At 38.5% G+C, this 17,449-nt stretch overlaps 1 protein-coding gene and 1 long non-coding RNA gene across 3 annotated transcripts; one reads left to right on the top strand and one right to left on the bottom strand.

Annotated features, from left to right (window-relative positions):
• Positions 1-30: 30 nt before the first annotated feature.
• LOC148719654 (uncharacterized) lies at positions 31-1,007 on the bottom strand. Its single transcript, XR_015993478.1, has 2 exons — positions 936-1,007; positions 31-821 (listed from the first exon to the last, which is right to left on the bottom strand). It is a non-coding gene; the product is annotated as an uncharacterized LOC148719654 (long non-coding RNA).
• Positions 1,008-1,070: 63 nt separating this feature from the next.
• LOC111340014 (uncharacterized) lies at positions 1,071-17,184 on the top strand. 2 transcript variants are annotated; one of them, XM_022946779.2, is made up of 18 exons: positions 1,071-1,229; positions 1,758-1,871; positions 6,380-6,514; positions 7,175-7,303; positions 7,425-7,538; positions 7,948-8,076; positions 8,192-8,332; positions 8,442-8,558; positions 10,193-10,294; positions 10,605-10,727; positions 10,860-10,982; positions 11,283-11,411; positions 11,632-12,025; positions 12,283-12,674; positions 12,982-13,113; positions 13,305-13,536; positions 13,812-15,800; positions 16,172-17,184. In XM_022946779.2, exons 1-17 carry the CDS (start codon positions 1,160-1,162, stop codon positions 14,026-14,028), a joined length of 2,793 nt encoding a protein of 930 aa, XP_022802514.2. In that variant the 5' UTR covers positions 1,071-1,159; the 3' UTR covers positions 14,029-15,800; positions 16,172-17,184. The 2 variants fall into 2 exon arrangements, with proteins under 2 accessions (XP_022802514.2, XP_022802515.2); XM_022946780.2 differs by lacking the exon at positions 10,193-10,294.
• The last annotated feature ends 265 nt before the right edge of the window (positions 17,185-17,449 follow it).

Below are 17,449 nucleotides of genomic sequence, written 5' to 3'. Positions count from 1 at the left end.
TTCTCAGTTTTGCCCTAACAAAACATGGCATATCGTGAGAAAGTTTAATATCGGAATATTACGTTTGTTCCAACAAAAATGAAGGTACAAATTCAAGGAAGCAAACAGAAAGGGAGAAATTTTTATCGAAATAACTCCTGCAGACATTACCCTTCTTCAGTGTCACTTTAAACCAAAGTAATTCATGGTATGGTGAAATTAAATACATTGTTTGAAAGTAGGTTTAAGTATTTGAAATTCCACACATTTCTGAAGCGAAGAATCATTAACACAGCGTTCAAGTCACACAAGTTATAAAGAAGTTCAGTTTGCCGGGGGCTTTGTCCAAGTTACTAAACATGTAGCTAGCTCTCAGTTTAGGTGCTTATTTGCTGATTCACACTCAATTTGCAGTCAAGGGATGAATTTTAAAGACACAAGCTGGCGCTCGAGGCTTGTTTTGTTTTCAAGCCAACATAAATAACAAGTTACTTAGACTATTTTAAGTCTTCCGCATGTTGTGCCGCTTATTCAAAAGTGAATTTCCTTTTTCCGGCCAGTCTCTTCAAACTTTCCCTTGCGCGAACCCCTCTACACTGCCTCGTGGACTTGTTTCACTTCCGTTGTCGTGTATTTTTACGGTTTTGCATGAGTCCTCCTTATTGATAAAGAAAGTAAGGAGAACTATAGAATATGAATAGATTTAACAGTATGAGCAATTAAAAAAGTCAGCTCCTGTTCGTGATGAAGTATTTTCATAATCTCCTTATGGCCCCTTTTGAAGGAGCGCCAAAATGCATGCTGTTTCGTGTTATCCTCGCAAGGACTCGAAAGCTAATAGTCTGTTGAAAAAGAAGTATTTTCCTAAGCTATTGTAACAATAAACCTTTAAGGGTTGTTAATGGTAAAATTAACCCGAAGACAAGAAAAATTACACCACAATTTCAACTACAAACCCGGACAACTCCGCTGCAAGCCAAGGAGTTTGTACCCGTCCACGCAACCACGCGACATTCACACGTCCCCCACCTGTCTCGGTGAAGATTGGAAGTGGCGCGCTATGACGTCAAGTGGCGTGATACTTGCCCGAGCTGTGGACAAATGGCAGCCCAGGTATGCAAATCAACTTTATTGACTGAGCCACGCTTGTACACGAAAGACTAGAATAGATTTATCTAAAATGGAAGCGATTTCACTGCGCTGTCTGGTAGTCCTTTGGATTATTCTGTCAACGGAAAGAGCAGTTTTAGGTAAGTTTCGATTAAGACTAAACGTACCACGACTTTTAGGCGGATTTTTACTATCCAACTCTTTCAAATTTCGAGCGACGGGAGAGATTACCGTTCATAAACCGCTTGCCGGTTACACCTTACAACTACTTTTGTTTCGCTTCTTGGCAGGAACTTCCATCAAACTTTTAGTGAGATCTATTCGAGAAAGCTATCGTTAACCTTCGAAAGATTCATTTATAGTATTAGAGTAAGGTTTTTGTGTAATTTTGCAGTCGTGACGGCGTTTGTACAACGAACTGGACAATAAATATTTTACGATACAAGGAAGGTTTGAGTTTACCGCTCCCCCGTACACACCCTCCGATTTTTCAACAGTGAACTGAATCCCCGTTCCAGTCGCTTCAAAGTTCGATGTTATTTTAGTTTATGACGAGTAAGAATATCGTGCTTGCCTAGACCTCGATTTTGGATCAAAAATTAGAGCGAAAGTCCACAACATTCTTCCTCGTATAACTACTAACCTTGTACCTGCCCGAACGTTGCTAGGGTTTACGTGCGGTTCATCGAAGTTCAGATGCAACAACCAGCGCTGTGTTCCTTCAGATTGGCAATGTGATGGAGCAAATGATTGTGGGGATAATTCAGATGAAAGTGGTTGCCGTAAGTTTTATCTGATGTGTTTATTATTTAAGTTGAAACGATTCTTGAGTTGGGTAAACTGGTTAATCTCTCTACATCTGGTCTCGTTCGGAGGAAATACGAGAAGATTGCTCTCACTGAGGAAACCTGCTTTAGGAATTAGCTTTGCCTTGTTAAAATTGGATTCAGTAAACTGATAGGCAATTCCATGGATTAAAAAAAGTCAGTTCAATCTATTTTTTTTCTTAACACCGTCCGATTTCCGGCGTGGTTTGACTCAGCAATGCAACTGAAATTTGAAATTCAAAATCGCATATCAAAGTAAGAATTGCTCGAATTACTTAGCTAGTCAGACGAGTCTTGAACATGCATTTGAGCCTGTGTTGATATGTAAAACACCTCGAATTCAACCAGAGTTCTAGGTAGAATTTGTTTTCTTTTGGTAAGAAATAAACTGCTGACGAAATTCTGGGCTTAATGGGAGTATGCTCTCGGGAAATTAACTTCCATTCTTCGCGACATGGTTCAGTCTTTCTCACGGTTGGGCCTTGGAAATATGGTTCTTTGAAATATGATGGGATAAAATCGTATGATAGCCCTCTATACTTGTTAGTAGCCATTTAAAAAGCATAGTTTTTGGAAAATGGATGGATTTTGGCAAAAGTAATTCGCTCGCGCAACTTTGAAGTTCTAAAAAGTTCGCCGCCTTTGTTTGGGGGCCGTTCGTGGGTGTGCCAATAGGGCTGTCGTTGATTGGTAGCTTATGCTTGGTGAATTTGCATGTAACTACGATGCGACAGCAGGTTTCTTCGCTGTGACGCGTTCGCTCAATCGGTGTTTCTTTCTGCGTAGTCCAAGCGACAAACTCTATTTACAGTTTTACAATCAAATTTGGGGTACCTCAAGGATGACTCTCTTGAGCGAACTGTTAAATCTTTTCTTACTTTTCACGAGTTTCAATTCCTAAAATTGTTCTTAACTAATTTGTTTTTGGAAGACAAAGCATCAAATTAACATACGCAAACGTCGATTTATCAACACAATAGATATCCTTTCAAAAGTTCTGGAATTTTTGGAAAATTTAAGCACTATCGATCAAGGTTTCAGGTGTTTGTTTACAAAGTCTTATTGTTTGTAACATGTTACGATTGTAGTCGAGCAACATATCTGAAAAGGAATTCCCTGAATGGTACCAACAATTAACTAGATGCCCATTCTAATCCCTAGTGTTTATCAAAATTTACCATTTATGTTTCTGGATTCAGTTTTTAAAACATTTCAGATGGTTCTTCGTTAGATGACTTAGGGAAATGACGCGAAATACGATAGTTCTAAAACGCGCCACAGTGTCTCGTCTGTCTGAGGAGTGAAATTAACATACGGAAAGGTATTCAAGCATGTTTTGCACTTGTGATAAACATCCAAGTGGATAGAGAACAAAGTTTAAGTTTGGTTTGAAATTCCTTTAAATAGACTTTAGAATGGAATAAATTGGAGTGTTGGAGCTTTATTTGTGGTAGAAGGGCATAAACCTTGATAACTTCGCTCTCAGTTTGAACGGAAGTAGGTTGGTTGTCACGTTTCTCTCCTTTCCCTTTCCTTCAGGAAGAAGTGTCACAGTTCTCTTTTAGACAACTGCTATGATTCAACATTATTTAATTCAAAATCCCCAAAGTGATTTTAAAATTGTCATCAACAACTACTGAGTAATCTTTAGCAGATAGTCAGAGCGCTTTTAGTTCTCACCTGCATGAGTTTACTTTTTCAAACTAGAGTATAACTAGAGAAATTTACCATTTTGGTTCACGAATAATTGTAATTTCCAATGATTTGTGGCTTGATATTTCGGCTTGAATTGAAAGGATCAGTAGGTTTCAAAACTTTGTCTCAATTTTGTACATTTACCCAGAGTTAAGAAGCTTAATTGCTTGTTCTCAGTTGCTCAGCTGAGTAATCATGAATAATTCATCTTAAAAGGCCCAGAATCCTACCTTTAGAATGTATTCTATGCAAAGAAAGTAATGATAAAGTCGTTTTTTCCTTGTATTTATCAATAATCACCATTTGTTCTTTTAAACCTCTGGAAAGAGTTATATAAGCTACCCCATGTTGAGTGGAATAATATTGTATTGTTTAACTTTAGGACGCTTTGACAATTAATCTCATTCTTTTGTCCAAAAGAATTTATTTTTTAAATCAAGAGTTTGTGAAGTTCAAGGTGATGAAGTGTTTTGTCTTAGGAAATCGTTTCAACCATTTCCATGATCAGCTCACTGTGCTGCTAAACAAAAAGGCTAAGTGGCTGACATTTGCTGATAATGATCCAACATTATCATTAGGTGTCTAGCATGACTCTGTTGTTGCATAACTCATCTTTTGCTACGTCAGTGTTACAAGATGTTTCTCAGGGCTCAACACCTTACTCTCTCTGTGACAATCTCTAGATGTCATTTGAATTACTGACCTGAAAATGTTAGAAAATTTTGTTATGGAAGTAGCAGATTTAAGCATTAAAAAGCAAAAGCAGTTTGTTTTCTTGTGCGATTGTTTTTCTTTTGAAGGGGCATGAGAGGGGTTGACCACAAGAGTATTCTTTTGTTCTTTGCTAACAATGAATGTGTATTATTTTTGACTGAAGTAGATAAGAAAGATAAACAACTGGAAAAAATTTATTTATGCCAATATAGTAATCATCCTCACAAATCTACCTTCAGTTGTACCTTTAGAAACACTAAGCTTTATATATTCCCCATAATTAATCAGTGTACTTGAAACAAAACCACAGATTTCTTGTATTTTAAGAAATTTTTCTTGCCATTGTATATTATTAAAATTATTGTGAGCACATTTCAACCTATAACTGCGGGTACCCATCCCCCAATTTCTGCAATGGTGAGCTACAAGAGTAATTTTTTTTACTCCCTCTGAATGGTATGCATCTAACTTTCCAACATTCTGTTGCTTCCCCTACCAGTTTGCTGATTGTAGTTAATATTTTTGGGTGGAAACAGGGGAAGTGTGGGATTCAAGTGTCTTATCTAGGAACACAACACATGGCCCTGAGCCTCAAGGGCTTAAACCCAAAATGTCTAGATTAGATTTTATGAGCTCTGATATTTCCCTTTAGCTATGTCTTGTAGAACTTCTGTTCATTTTGAAGTAGTTGTTTGGATGTTTTAATTAGCAAAGTTGGGAAGAATGTGCAGCTCTATCCAGTGGTAATGTGATTTAATTTCTAAATCTAAAACGATCTAAAGTAAAATTGAGACAGTCATGATGTTATGGAAAATTTATTGTTTCCTCCAGGGTAATCAGTTCAAGAGAACGGAAAAGGTTCTTGACAGTCTAACATGCTCTGATATTAAAAATAATGTGATGGCCACTCCAGTCCACATTCCCTTTTACTTGAGAGTTTATGTTACAGGCTGTTTTGATGGTCGTCTGCACTTAAGTCATTTACTTGGGTGATTTATATAATACTGTTAGGTATTTCCTTCATATTTCCGTTTCGTGCATTTTGCTTTTGGAGAAAAAAATACTGTTTTTAACCTCATCCCTATAACAGTGAATAAATTCACTTATTCTCTCAATAGGTAATTTGGAAAAAAAAAAACAGCTATTGTAGTTATTTGATAGCGCAACTGAAAGTAAATGAACTGCAGCTCTCTTTTGGTTTGTTCTTCAAAGTTGACTTTTATTTTCTTATGGTAAGCACTGCTTATAAACAGTTTTATCCTCAACATGTTGCACTCGTTACCCTTGCATCCCCCACACTAACGGGCCCACAGGAAAAAACAAAGCTTAAATGTAATTGAGACACAACATGCGTTTGAGTTGATGAGTGTCTCCCCTGGAAGTGAATTCTTGAAATCATGTCTTTGACTGTTGAAAGGAAAGGATGGTGTTGTTTTTCATCTCGAGAATTTTAAATTTGATTTGTAGAGTAACCCCTCCCCCTCCAACTCAAGTTTTTGTACAAAGTGGACAATCATCAGAACGGAACTGACATGGTCTTTTTAACTCTGTCTCCTTGATACTGCCCATTTCTTGAACTTTCAGCGTTCTGTTTCAGCTCAATTGTAAACGGTTATCCATTTTTAGCAGTCTATCTGTTCATCTTTAATTGGATGTATAAAACACCCACAGTCAATTGACCCTTCCACCCTTTCAAGCTTATGATTTGAAGTATTTTCCATGAGCTTAGCGGTATTTCTAAAATGCATTTTAAACACGCCACTCTTCCTGCGTGTGCTATCGTAACGTGCGTGACTCACGCCTCGTCGCGCGCGTCAAGACTGGTGTGTCGAGTACTGTACGGTCTAGTTCATCCGTTAAGGTAGCCGTTGAACCAGTGACGTGCGTGCTTGTTCAGGGAGATAATTAGCGGGTAGAAAGTTGACGTCAGTTTTAGATTTTGATGCTGATAAGACCAACGGATCACGTAATTTGTAGATAATCTACGTGTCCTTAATTTTTTGTTTCTCTGTGTTACGTAATTCGATCAGTAAGATATCGAGTTTTCTTCACAGGTCTTCGCTTGTGCGACCCAAAAACCGAGTTCACATGTACAAACGGTACTTGTATACCCACTAGTTGGGTTTGTGACGGCGCTAACGACTGCAAAGATGGAAGTGATGAAGCTACTGATAGTGGACCTCGTTGTCGTAAGTATTTTCAGATTCTCCTAACACGTTACATACATCTGTTTGTATTCGTTTGGGAGAAATTCATTCCATATCAGATGACGTGGCAGTTCCCCCTCAGTGATCAATCGTTACGTCACTCCGATCATTAGATCATTCCTTTGTTCTGATCACGCGAACTGGCAATGAAACCCTCTGAACTGCTTGGTCAGAACCCTAAAAATAGTAACGGTTTTATAAATTTTCCTAGTTGAGAACGTAGCAGTACGATGTGATTGTAATGTACGCGATTGTAGATTTAAAAGGTGAAGAATATCTCACGACATTTACGAGACGAAGTATCCATCTCGCGTGACAAAAAACCACAAAACATGAAAGGCGTAGCTTCAACATACACACCCCGCCCCTCTCCCTCTTTCAAAGTTGTGGGCTTAAGTTTAAAATGTGATTTTGAAAGGATAGCCACTTCGATAAGGAGGGTAACCTACTGTTTGTGTGGTTACGTGGCGCCACGACATTCTGGCTATCTAGCACAACATTTTTGCTCTTTAGTTTGTTCTGTTTCAATTAAAATATTATTTTCTACGTCAGATGAAAAAATCTCTTGGTAGTAAATTGTACAGAAGACATCATGGTTTCTTAGAATCGTTCCACTGATTTTGCCGGTCATCTTCTTTTCAGCCTCTGTTTCGCGCACTTGTAGCTCCAGTGACTTTACATGCGCTAATGGAATCTGCATAGGAGCAGAACTGAGATGCGACAAGGAAAATGATTGTGGTGATAACAGTGATGAGCAGAATTGTGGTTCCCGTGAGTGAAACCTCTTGTTACTTAAAATCGTGAACCGTTTTGTCTATTTGTTTGTGTTTTTGTCGCGCCTTGCTTGTCACTTGGTAATGACCACCAATGTTTTCTTTTATCCATTTTGCAGTCAAGTGTAAATCTACGGAGTTCCGCTGTGCCAATGGTTTGCGATGCGTGTCTAACGATTTCCTCTGCGACATGGAAGACGATTGTGGCGATCGGAGTGACGAACGCAATTGCCGTAAGTTGCTGTCAAATGCTTCCTCGACTTAGGGATAATTTTGAAAAACGTTCTGTTGGAGTCTTTTATTTTGGTAAGGGATTGATCCTGAGGTGTGTGGGAGGGTGAAAGGAGTCGAAAGATTTTGACTATACCACGATAAAATTTACCGGATCCCCACATAAGGCTCTCTTATATTCTTGTAACCTTCCCCCTTCATTGGCAATTAATTAGCAGTCAATTTTCTATAGGCCCCCCCTTTTATACTGTGTTGATGACGACTTAACCCCCTTCGTTACCCCTGAAAACCATGTGACCCCCAAAACATTTCTTCGCCTCCCCCCTCCTCTCAAACGATAAATAGAGACCAGTAGCACTATCTTTTCAATTTGAGCGCTACTGATACCTTCTTGTTGTCATATCTGAACAGACAAGGCCTCATGTGATCCATCCCAGTTTCGCTGTGTGGAGAGTGGACGATGTATCCGTGGTTTGTACAGATGTGATGGAAGGCGAGAATGTGTGGATGGCTCAGACGAACATGGCTGTAATTCATCTGGTAAGTTTTTTTTTCCCCCATAGAAACGATTACAAACAGAATGTGAGCTGAGATTAGCTCAAAAACCTTTGAATTCAGTTAGTAACTTGTTATTTTTTACTTCACTGCATTCTAGTTATTACTCGACCAACTCCTCCCCCACCTAAATGCCGCATAAATGAATGGCTATGTAACGACAGAAGTCAATGCATTCACCGAAAATGGATTTGTGACGGAACAGCTGAGTGCAGAGATGGAAGTGATGAATCAAGTTGTGGTAACAAAAAGATTAATGTTCATGTTTTCTGATTTCGAGGGTTTTGATTTTACAGGGAAAATTGTATCTTAGGTTTCCTTCTCTAACCCTTTTATGGTTTTGGTTTTAGGCAACATTGGTTGCACGCCTCAGGAATTCCAATGTGACAATCAACAGTGTATTCCCTCAGTACAGCGTTGCGATGGCAACGATGACTGTGGTGATGAAAGTGACGAGAGGAATTGTCGTAAGTATCTAAACTGATGGAACTCGACCCAGTCTTTCCTCAAATCTTGGCTCAAAAATCTCTCGAATTACTTGAGAAACATTGTAAGAAATAGACAAATTTTTTTGAGAGACATGTTTCGGCATGTTTATGCCATCTTCAAATTACTCTCGTTCGGTTACTCATTGATTGAAGATGGCATAAGCATGCCGAAACATGTCTCTCAAAAAAGTTGTCTAGTTCTTACAATATTTATCATACTTGCTACTACTACGACCTTACTTGAGAAATGTTGCACTGCAATTTCACGGCCATGCTTTTACCAGGGACACAATTGGCACAAGCCTCGCACTAGATTATGGCGCCTTTAGTAAGAATTCGAGCAACGCCTGTCTCAAAAGTTAAGCTGCGCTTGCATTTACGAGATCGTAAGCGTCACTTAATTAAGTGTAAAGTGAAAGGTAAAATGACCACTTAAGCTTGTAAAGTCACTTAAATTCTCCATTATCGCCTCTAGTAAGTGATTCTCGCGATATCAAAATGTAATCCATGTCAAATAAACTATCGCTTTTTCATTAAGCTGCGCATTCATTTACAAGATCTTAAGCGTCACTAAAATAACTGCAAACTGAAGGGTCGAAATGACCACTAAAGCTTTTAAAGTCACTTAAATTCTTCATGATCTCGAGTAAATGGTTCCCGCGATATCAAAATGCAAGCCTTGTCAAATAAACTATCGCCTTTTCATAATTTGCCAAACACTTAAGATAACCAAGAATATATGACAATAGCCTACGAGTCTTGAAAATAAACTCTTTTAATAAATTATCTTTCCCTCATCGTATGATGACAGTCAATTATAAAGTAGCAGTAAACACTTTTTCTCTCGATCTGTTGAACGTAGCCACTTGCCTTCTTTTCCAGTTTTTCCCAACTCATTGATGACTTTTGTACTATCTTTCATCTTGTTTGTTCCCTGTTCTGATCATGCCTTTTAATTTTAACACTCTTTATCGTTGCATGTGCACTTATTTAACGTAACCTTAAATGCTATTACATCCACTAACCGCTAATGCACTGGGAACATACACGGGCTGTGATGCGCTACCCACGTGGCTTGATACGAAGCCTGCTGAACTTTGCTTTGAAGCTAGCTGGCTTATACGTCAGAATCTTTTGAGATGTAATTTTTGTTTCTATTCTGCTTAAATGTTGTCAATGATTTGTACTAATTACATTAGTAACATCACTCGGATTATATATTACAGATGACATGACATTACATTACATTAGATCACAGACATTACATTAGATCACATGACGTCGCACTGGATCACATGATATCATATTACGTCACATAAGATCTCATTGTATCACATCAACGAACATTACAACAATGAGAATACTAAACTACTTACAATAAAAAACCTAGACAGATATCAGTGAATGTATACTTGAGTACTGAGTATCTTGACATCGCAGTATTTAGCATGAGGTACTGGTGCAGTTTGCCGTTTCACTTCCGCGGTCGTGCTCTAGTATGAGCAAAGATAAAGTGTTTACATTGTGTTCACCCATTGTCACAGCCATAAATAACTGTTCCTTCTCTTTATAATGTACTAATTGATCTTGGGCTATTGTCTTCCTACTCCCAGCTTCTCCAACCCCGTCTGTAAGTACTACTACCCAACCTCCAACTACTACACATGCGTCGTCGCGGCCAGGCCCAACAGTTGATGTGTTAGGTCACTCTAATAGTAAGTACAAAAGCTGGCTGGAAATGCGATGCTGTCTAAAAGCTTTGCGCTCAACACGATCGAGGCAAAATAAAGACCCACATCGTAAATGATTTGCTTTTTAGTAAACAAACGTTATGTTAAGAAATGAATATTTAAGGTAATTTTTGGCATTGCGCTGTTTATCTAAAGCATGCACTTAAAATTAAAGTCTAACGATCAATTTAAAGCTATGAATTTAATGCAATCTCGATTTCTCCGGCAACAAAGTTAGTCTTAGTAAGAAAGTACCGCGCATTCAGGGTATTTTGTTGTTATTAATTTTGTACAGAAACCACTTCAGTGTGCAAAGCTAGCGAATTTCGCTGTGGCAGCAGCTCAGTTTGTATTGGTGATAGCAAAGTCTGCGACAGACATCCTGATTGCCCTCATGGAGAGGATGAAAATAACTGCGGTAAGTATAAGAACATGGCGCCTGTATTTACGTGAGTTTTAATGTGGTGTCTTGAGTTAATCCAGAATTGCTTGGGTGTTGTTTTAGAACTCTTTCCATGAATTCTTCTGATATTTTTTATTTCATTGTTAGACATCAATGAATGCAAGGATCACAATGGTCATTGCTTGCATTTTTGCCACGACACAAAGACTGGGTTCCACTGTTCGTGTAGACCTGGATATCAACTAGCGGATGACAAAAAGAGTTGCCAAGGTAAGAGCTTGGAAACGAAAGAGGAAAATATTAGCGAATCAATCAGATGTCTCAAGGCACGATTATCGCTTAGTGTTTAATAAACCAAAATGTATCAGAACAAGTATTGATTGGAATAGAAACTTCAATTTACAATGTAACACATGAAAGATATAAATCTATTTTTTTTTTCTTGCTGCATTCTCTGGGCTTAAATCATTAAAAAATGGGAAAAAAACAGCAATTCTTTAAATGACTACCTCAAATAGTTTTTCTGATTTTTCAGAACACTGACTTGAATATTTTTATTGTCTTTTGCAGACATCAATGAGTGCGATATTCCGGGAATGTGTAGCCAAATCTGTCACAACTTGAAAGGAGGATTTAAATGTTCATGTCTTAAAAATTATCAGCTGGATCCTGACGGCAGGAAGTGCCGTGCTACTCGAGGTATGTACAACACAAATTTATCTACCGCGGAGTTTGTTTTGACATCCTGGTGATACACTGCCATTACACTGCCACCCGCTGGTATGAATGCATCATAAAAATAAAGGAAATAATCACCAAATCCTTGCTAGTGCCTTAAAAATGCGAAGAGGACATTATGGAGAGTATGGACTGTAATGTTAGGGTATAAACGGATAATAATGTCTGGTGTCTTTGTCAGGTCCCCGTCCATCGTTGATCTTCAGCAATCGCAGGAATATTCGTCAGATCAGGACAGATGGCTCCCATTACAAAGAAGCAATCGCTCAACTTACGAATGCCGTTTCTTTGGACTTCGATTTTAAAACAAGTATGATCTATTGGACAGAGCAGTCTCTGAAGAAAATCCAGCGGGCTCGCTTTGATAAGAATGCTGCTCCCAAAATTGTAAACGTCATGCAAGAAGGATTGGAATATTCATCCCACATCGCGGTGGACTGGGTCGGAAGGAAAATCTATTGGGGCAGTGAAGGTGGTTCTATCGAAGTCTCCGAAATGGATGGTTCTTTCCGTCACACTTTGATTAACGACGGCATCGAGAAATTAAGCGCTATAGCCGTGGACCCCGTTGAAGGGTAAGAGAAATCCACTACCATTTACAATTTCGAATCCAAAACAAAAAACAAAAAAAAAAAGCATTACAAAGGCTGTGTGACGGTACAATAAGTATTCTAAGCGTTCAGCATTTTATGATCGTGACGCAATCGTTACCGCGTCTTCGGAGGAGATATGTCGCGTGACAACCATACCACCAAAAATTGAACTGCGGGCCTAAATCGTTGTGTTTAGCATTTTGTTAGGAAGTCTTATATTTCTGACCTTTGCTTCTCAGGGTTTTATATTGGACAGACTGGGGTGACCCGGCAAAAATTGAACGTGCAAACATGGACGGTAGCGATCGAAAAATCCTCATAAGTGGAAACCATATTGAATGGCCGGTCGACTTAGCTATTGACTATACTACAAAGAAGCTGTTCTGGATCGACGCCAAACTGAAGGTTATTAAGCACTGTGATATGGACGGCTCCAATGTGCGTGAGGTAATGAACCAGGGTATTCAGGATCCTTCTGCCATCACAGTGTTTGAGGATCACATGTACTGGATTGATCAGAGAAACATCGTCAAGGCCAACAAGTTTACCGGAAAAAATGTGACAGTTCTTGTGAATCAGGCTGAATCACCCAGAGATTTGCACATATATCATCCACAAAGACAACCACTTGGTATGCAAAAAATAATTCTTACTTTTGATCTTAACTTGAACGCGTACTTGATTTTGCTACGTGTGCATCTGAATCGCAGTTAAACGCATTATCGCAATGATGAGAGACTTGGATGGTAACAGGGAAAATGTGGCGTCTCAGTGGCGGGCTGTAAGGCACCTTAGGGGCTCCCGTATCTGCGCCCCGTAGACCTCGTTTAACAGCTACAACGAGTTTGGCTTATTATTGGCGATAGTGTTATACGTTTGTGATGATTAAAAGGTTTTGATTGGAGTATCAAGTTGTTCCTTATTATCTTTCTTTTCAGTTGTTACGCCTTGTTCAAAAGACAACGGAAACTGTTCGCATCTTTGCCTTTTGTCGTCGGGAGCGAAGAAGTTTACTTGCAGCTGCCCTAACGGGCTTTATCTTCAAGCTGATGGCAAAACATGTAACTCTAGTAAGTTTAATGTTTTCGTTTGTTGTTTGTTCATATGCTGTCTGTATGGAAAGGGTGGAAGGTGGGGGATAGACAGTTGTAGAAGGAATTTGACTCGTTACGCCTGCAAAAAATTAACAGAAACAGAAGGGCCTTCTTAAGTATTCAGGAGACGTGTTCTTATGATTGGTTATTTATTTGTTATTGTTCAGCTACGCCACCAGCTCCTGTACCATCGTCATCGTCAACGTCAACTGTGTCATCCCCCGCCAGCGTGAATTACAGCACTGTTCAACCAGCTGATATACAATACCAGGAACAACACAATAGCAAACCTAACTACGGAATTATTTTCGGTGCCGTGTTTGGTGTTCTTGTATTTTTTGTGATCGTGTTTGTCATCATTTTAATTATTGCAAGGAGAAAACGATCACCGAAACTAGAGTAAGTTAAATTTTTAACATCAGTAAATTACCGTTCAGATTTTTCTTGTCTTATATAACCTTTTCAATCCCAGCCGTTTTTCTTTTTCTTTTTTTTTTTTTTTTTTTTTTTACTTGCTAGTGACTCATGCCACAATTATATCTTAAAGACACTGTCTATAGTTATACAGGGACTTATAATCCCAGGAATATTATGTCCTTGGGGGAACTTTTTCGGGTTACTTGGAATCTCTTGATTAAAATAGTCTTTAAGTGTTGTTTTTTTCTTATTTCTAGAATTCACTACACTGCTGATCAAGATATACCGGACGACAAAGCTATAATTGTAAAACCAGAAGATGGTGTTTATACTAAACGGCCAGCAATATTCAAGGGAAATTTGAACAGAAATTTTAATAATGTCAACTATATGGAAGGACGAGGAAGCGTAGAATACGACGAGGATGATGATGACGAGACAAGTCCTGTGGTTAGAAATGGAGATATAGTTTGATATAAACCTACAGTGTGGTATGTAACTGCGTATCCAAGACATTCAGACCTATGGGAGCACTAACAAAAGAGTGGCCGTTCTTGTTACCCCCTCAGTGGTCTCCACATCCTGCCCTTTAAGTTAGGGGGGGGCAGGACACCACGATTGAGTTCAGGGTGGAGGGATGACGGGACTCTACCCTGAAAGGGCCAACTGGTTGTGTTACTTCTCGTCATCTGAAATGTTTTGTTCTCAAAAACCGTCAGCCGAAATTGGATGGGTTTAATTTCCTATTAGGGATAATGTTTAAATTTAACGAATCAATCAACGTTAAGCAAGGTCTGATTGTATTTTTGTAACATAACCCTTAAAACTGATAATGTGAGAAAAACAAAACAAAATCTAATTTATTATATAATATAATTTATTCGCGTTATTCAGAGATTTAAGATGTTTCTTCTCAGCCTTGGTCTCTGCCTATTCAAACAAAGATATGGCAGAAATTTAAATGGTCAGCTCAGATAAATTTTGTTTCTTTGAATCAAACTTGTTTAGATTTGTCTCTTCTCCCCAGTCCCCCGTGGGGCGACACACGGGATTTACGCAAGGAGAAGGCTGACACTTTAGACGACAAAAATAACCTGTTGGACAGAATTTCATCCTCTTCCGAAATCCTGTTCAACAGGTTTGAGCATCAGCTGACTGTGTTCGAATGGAAAAAATGAAGTACAATGCGTGCTGGTTATGGTTTGCACCATAGAGTGAAGCTCTTAATTTGCATTGGAAATAATGGTTTAATTTTCGTACTAAAAAAAAAGCGTGGATAGTTTTTGGCAGTTTAAAAACTGCACGGAGTACATACGCCTGAAAATATTTTTGGTTGTGGTGAGTTCTACGTTAACGTCAAAAATTCTAACATATTTTGATATCTATAAATGTCACTGGAGTAATAATTTGCAAAATGCTTCATTTGTTGCCTAAGGGTGCTGTAAGTCGCCCGTCCTAGTTTTTGTTTTTAATCTGTAACTTACTGCAAAACAAAAAATGAAAAGACCATTTGTATTTCAAATAACTCTAGCAACACTTACAATAGTAGTACGTGTATTTAAGTTCCACTTTTCATATCGGTGTCACATTTTATAGATACCTCTTAAGTTATAATCATTAAGACGTCTGAGTTTTTGTTTGCTAGTTTTTTACCAAGCACATATTTTGGATGCATTCTTAGTATTTTGTCATTTAAATAGAGGGGCACTTTACATCAATGTAAGTTCTACTTCTGCCCTCTTTGAAATTTGTATCTAGAACACCATGTAATTGTGTTAAATCTGTCATTTGTGTAAATAGCCATTTAAATTTGTACTTGAGCGACTCCACATTTTCCACGTGGCTTTAATACTCAGTGGAACCCCGATAAAACGGTCCTCGATATAACGATATTCCTGGTACAACGGTAAATATGCTATGTCCCAGCAAAAAGTTACAGTAAAATGTATGGGACAGAACCCCGTCTCGATATAACGATAACTCAATACAACGATCTAATTCCACTGCTCCCTTGGCATATCGTTATATCGGGGTTCCACTGTATTACGGTTTGTAACTTATTTGGGACTACAACAACGTTCGCGCGAAATCATCTTCGCCGGCTCAGTGGAATTCATTTTAGTAAAGGACGCGAACGTTATTGAATTATCGCTGGTATAAATTAAACGTCACGTTAAAATTAAACAAATCAACTTATAACATATCATTTATCATTTACGTTTCTGAACTTAAGTTTCAAAATTAAGGTGTAGTCTGATCGTCCGGGTGAGTGTAGTCCTGAGAAGGACTGTTGTCGGTGGCAGTGACTGACGTTTCGACAACCTGTGCGGAAGTCATCATCAGAGTCAAGTGAGTGATTGTTGTCAGTAGAATGTTCTTATTCCAGTTCGTGTGAACTGGAATAAGAACATTCTACTGACACGGAACTGGAATAAGAACATTCTACTGACAACAATCACTCACTTGACTCTGATGATGACTTCCGCACAGGTTGTCGAAACGTCAGTCACTGCCACCGACAACAGTCCTTCTCAGGACTACACTCACCCGGACGATCAGACTACACCTTCACATGTTACCCCCGGGTTCAAACCATTTACTGCATTTCAAAATTAAGGCAACTGTCATTGAAGTTGTCACGCAACGATTGTCATGTAACGCTCGTCACGGCAAGAAGCGTTGCATGACAGAACAAAAATTTGTGGCCACATTATGTTTGCCAACAAAGGGAATATATTATATTAAGTTTTAAATTGTTGGCCATCGTAAAACCAAAAAGTTTGTAAATATTAGCACAGATATATGGACGTAGCTTAAGAAATAATAATTTAGATATATTTCGTTACTTGTACAGTCAGTGATTGGTCTTAAGATTGTAAAGAAAGTTGATGTTTAGAATTCCTTTGGAGATGCCAATTCTATTCTTGGTGGTTTCAGTTCAAGGGAGTCTGACCAAATAAGCAAACATTGTGTTAGTTTCTCAAGTTGATTACTTTGTAAATTAATCCAACTTCATTTCCTTCATCTTGACCCTGAAACTCCGTAGAGTGGTTTAGCATTCAATTTCTCCTTTCAATATCTCCCGTGAATCAAGCATTAAAGTCATGAGAATATAGAGAATAAGCACCTACTAAAGTAGCTCTTTGATTGTTAAACAATTCTCCTTGTCGGCACAGAACGCGTATGGAGAACAGTATGGACACTAATGTCAAGCTGTAAAGGGTTCAACCATCGTCGCTTCCTTTTCTGTGCTACGCTGATTTTCTATTTCTGCTTTTGTCACTGATAATGTTTAACAAGAAATGACGCAACGTTTGCTTTTCAGCTCAGACACTATTGATTAGTTCCAAGTGATTTAACATGACGGCTGCTTCTTCCTTAATTGTCGCCTTTCCGGATTCTTAATCGGCGATAGTTTCAGGGTATGTTACCATGACAACAAACATCTGACTTTCGCCGTTGTGAATAAATGTAAAATTGTTAGTGTTGTACATTTAAATTGAAGCCTTAGGCTTCCTAAACTTGTGATCAAGTGAAAGTTGTTTTGTGAATAAAATTAAACTGAAATTGTTAGTTTTTTTTCATACGTTCATTGTGCTCCTCTCTGTTGAATAAACAAGGTAAAACATATGCTCTAGAGTGACTTGTTTCTAATTTCTCCTTACAATATCACCCCTGCAAACATTAAGGTCAGGAGAATGAAGGAAATGATCACCAACTAAAGAAGCCCTTGATTGTTAAACAAATTCTCCTTGTCAGCACCTTAGGGAATGTACAGAGAACAGTATGGAGAATATGCATACTTATGTCAGGGTAAAAAGGGTTAAGTCGAACGACAACTTGTTGGGCGTGCGCATTCAATGATTTCATCCTTTCTGTTGTTGCATTTATCAAC

The sequence above is a fragment of the Stylophora pistillata genome, chromosome 11 (assembly GCF_964205215.1).
Source record: "Stylophora pistillata chromosome 11, jaStyPist1.2, whole genome shotgun sequence".
Classification (NCBI taxonomy): domain Eukaryota; kingdom Metazoa; phylum Cnidaria; class Anthozoa; order Scleractinia; family Pocilloporidae; genus Stylophora; species Stylophora pistillata.
The sequence above is the reverse complement of the archived record's forward strand: the minus strand, read 5'-3'. Positions and strand labels throughout refer to the sequence as shown.

What these genes read in the sequence shown, in the direction of transcription:
- LOC111340014 (XM_022946779.2), top strand. Translation starts at nt 1,160, where the DNA reads ATGGAAGCGATTTCACTGCGCTGTCTGGTAGTCCTTTGGATTATTCTG. An exon ending in GCCGTGGACCCCGTTGAAGG is followed by an intron (nt 12,026 to 12,282) that starts GTAAGAGAAATC and finishes TTTGCTTCTCAG; the next exon opens with GGTTTTATATTGGACAGACT. An exon ending in TCCACAAAGACAACCACTTG is followed by an intron (nt 12,675 to 12,981) that starts GTATGCAAAAAA and finishes CTTTCTTTTCAG; the next exon opens with TTGTTACGCCTTGTTCAAAA.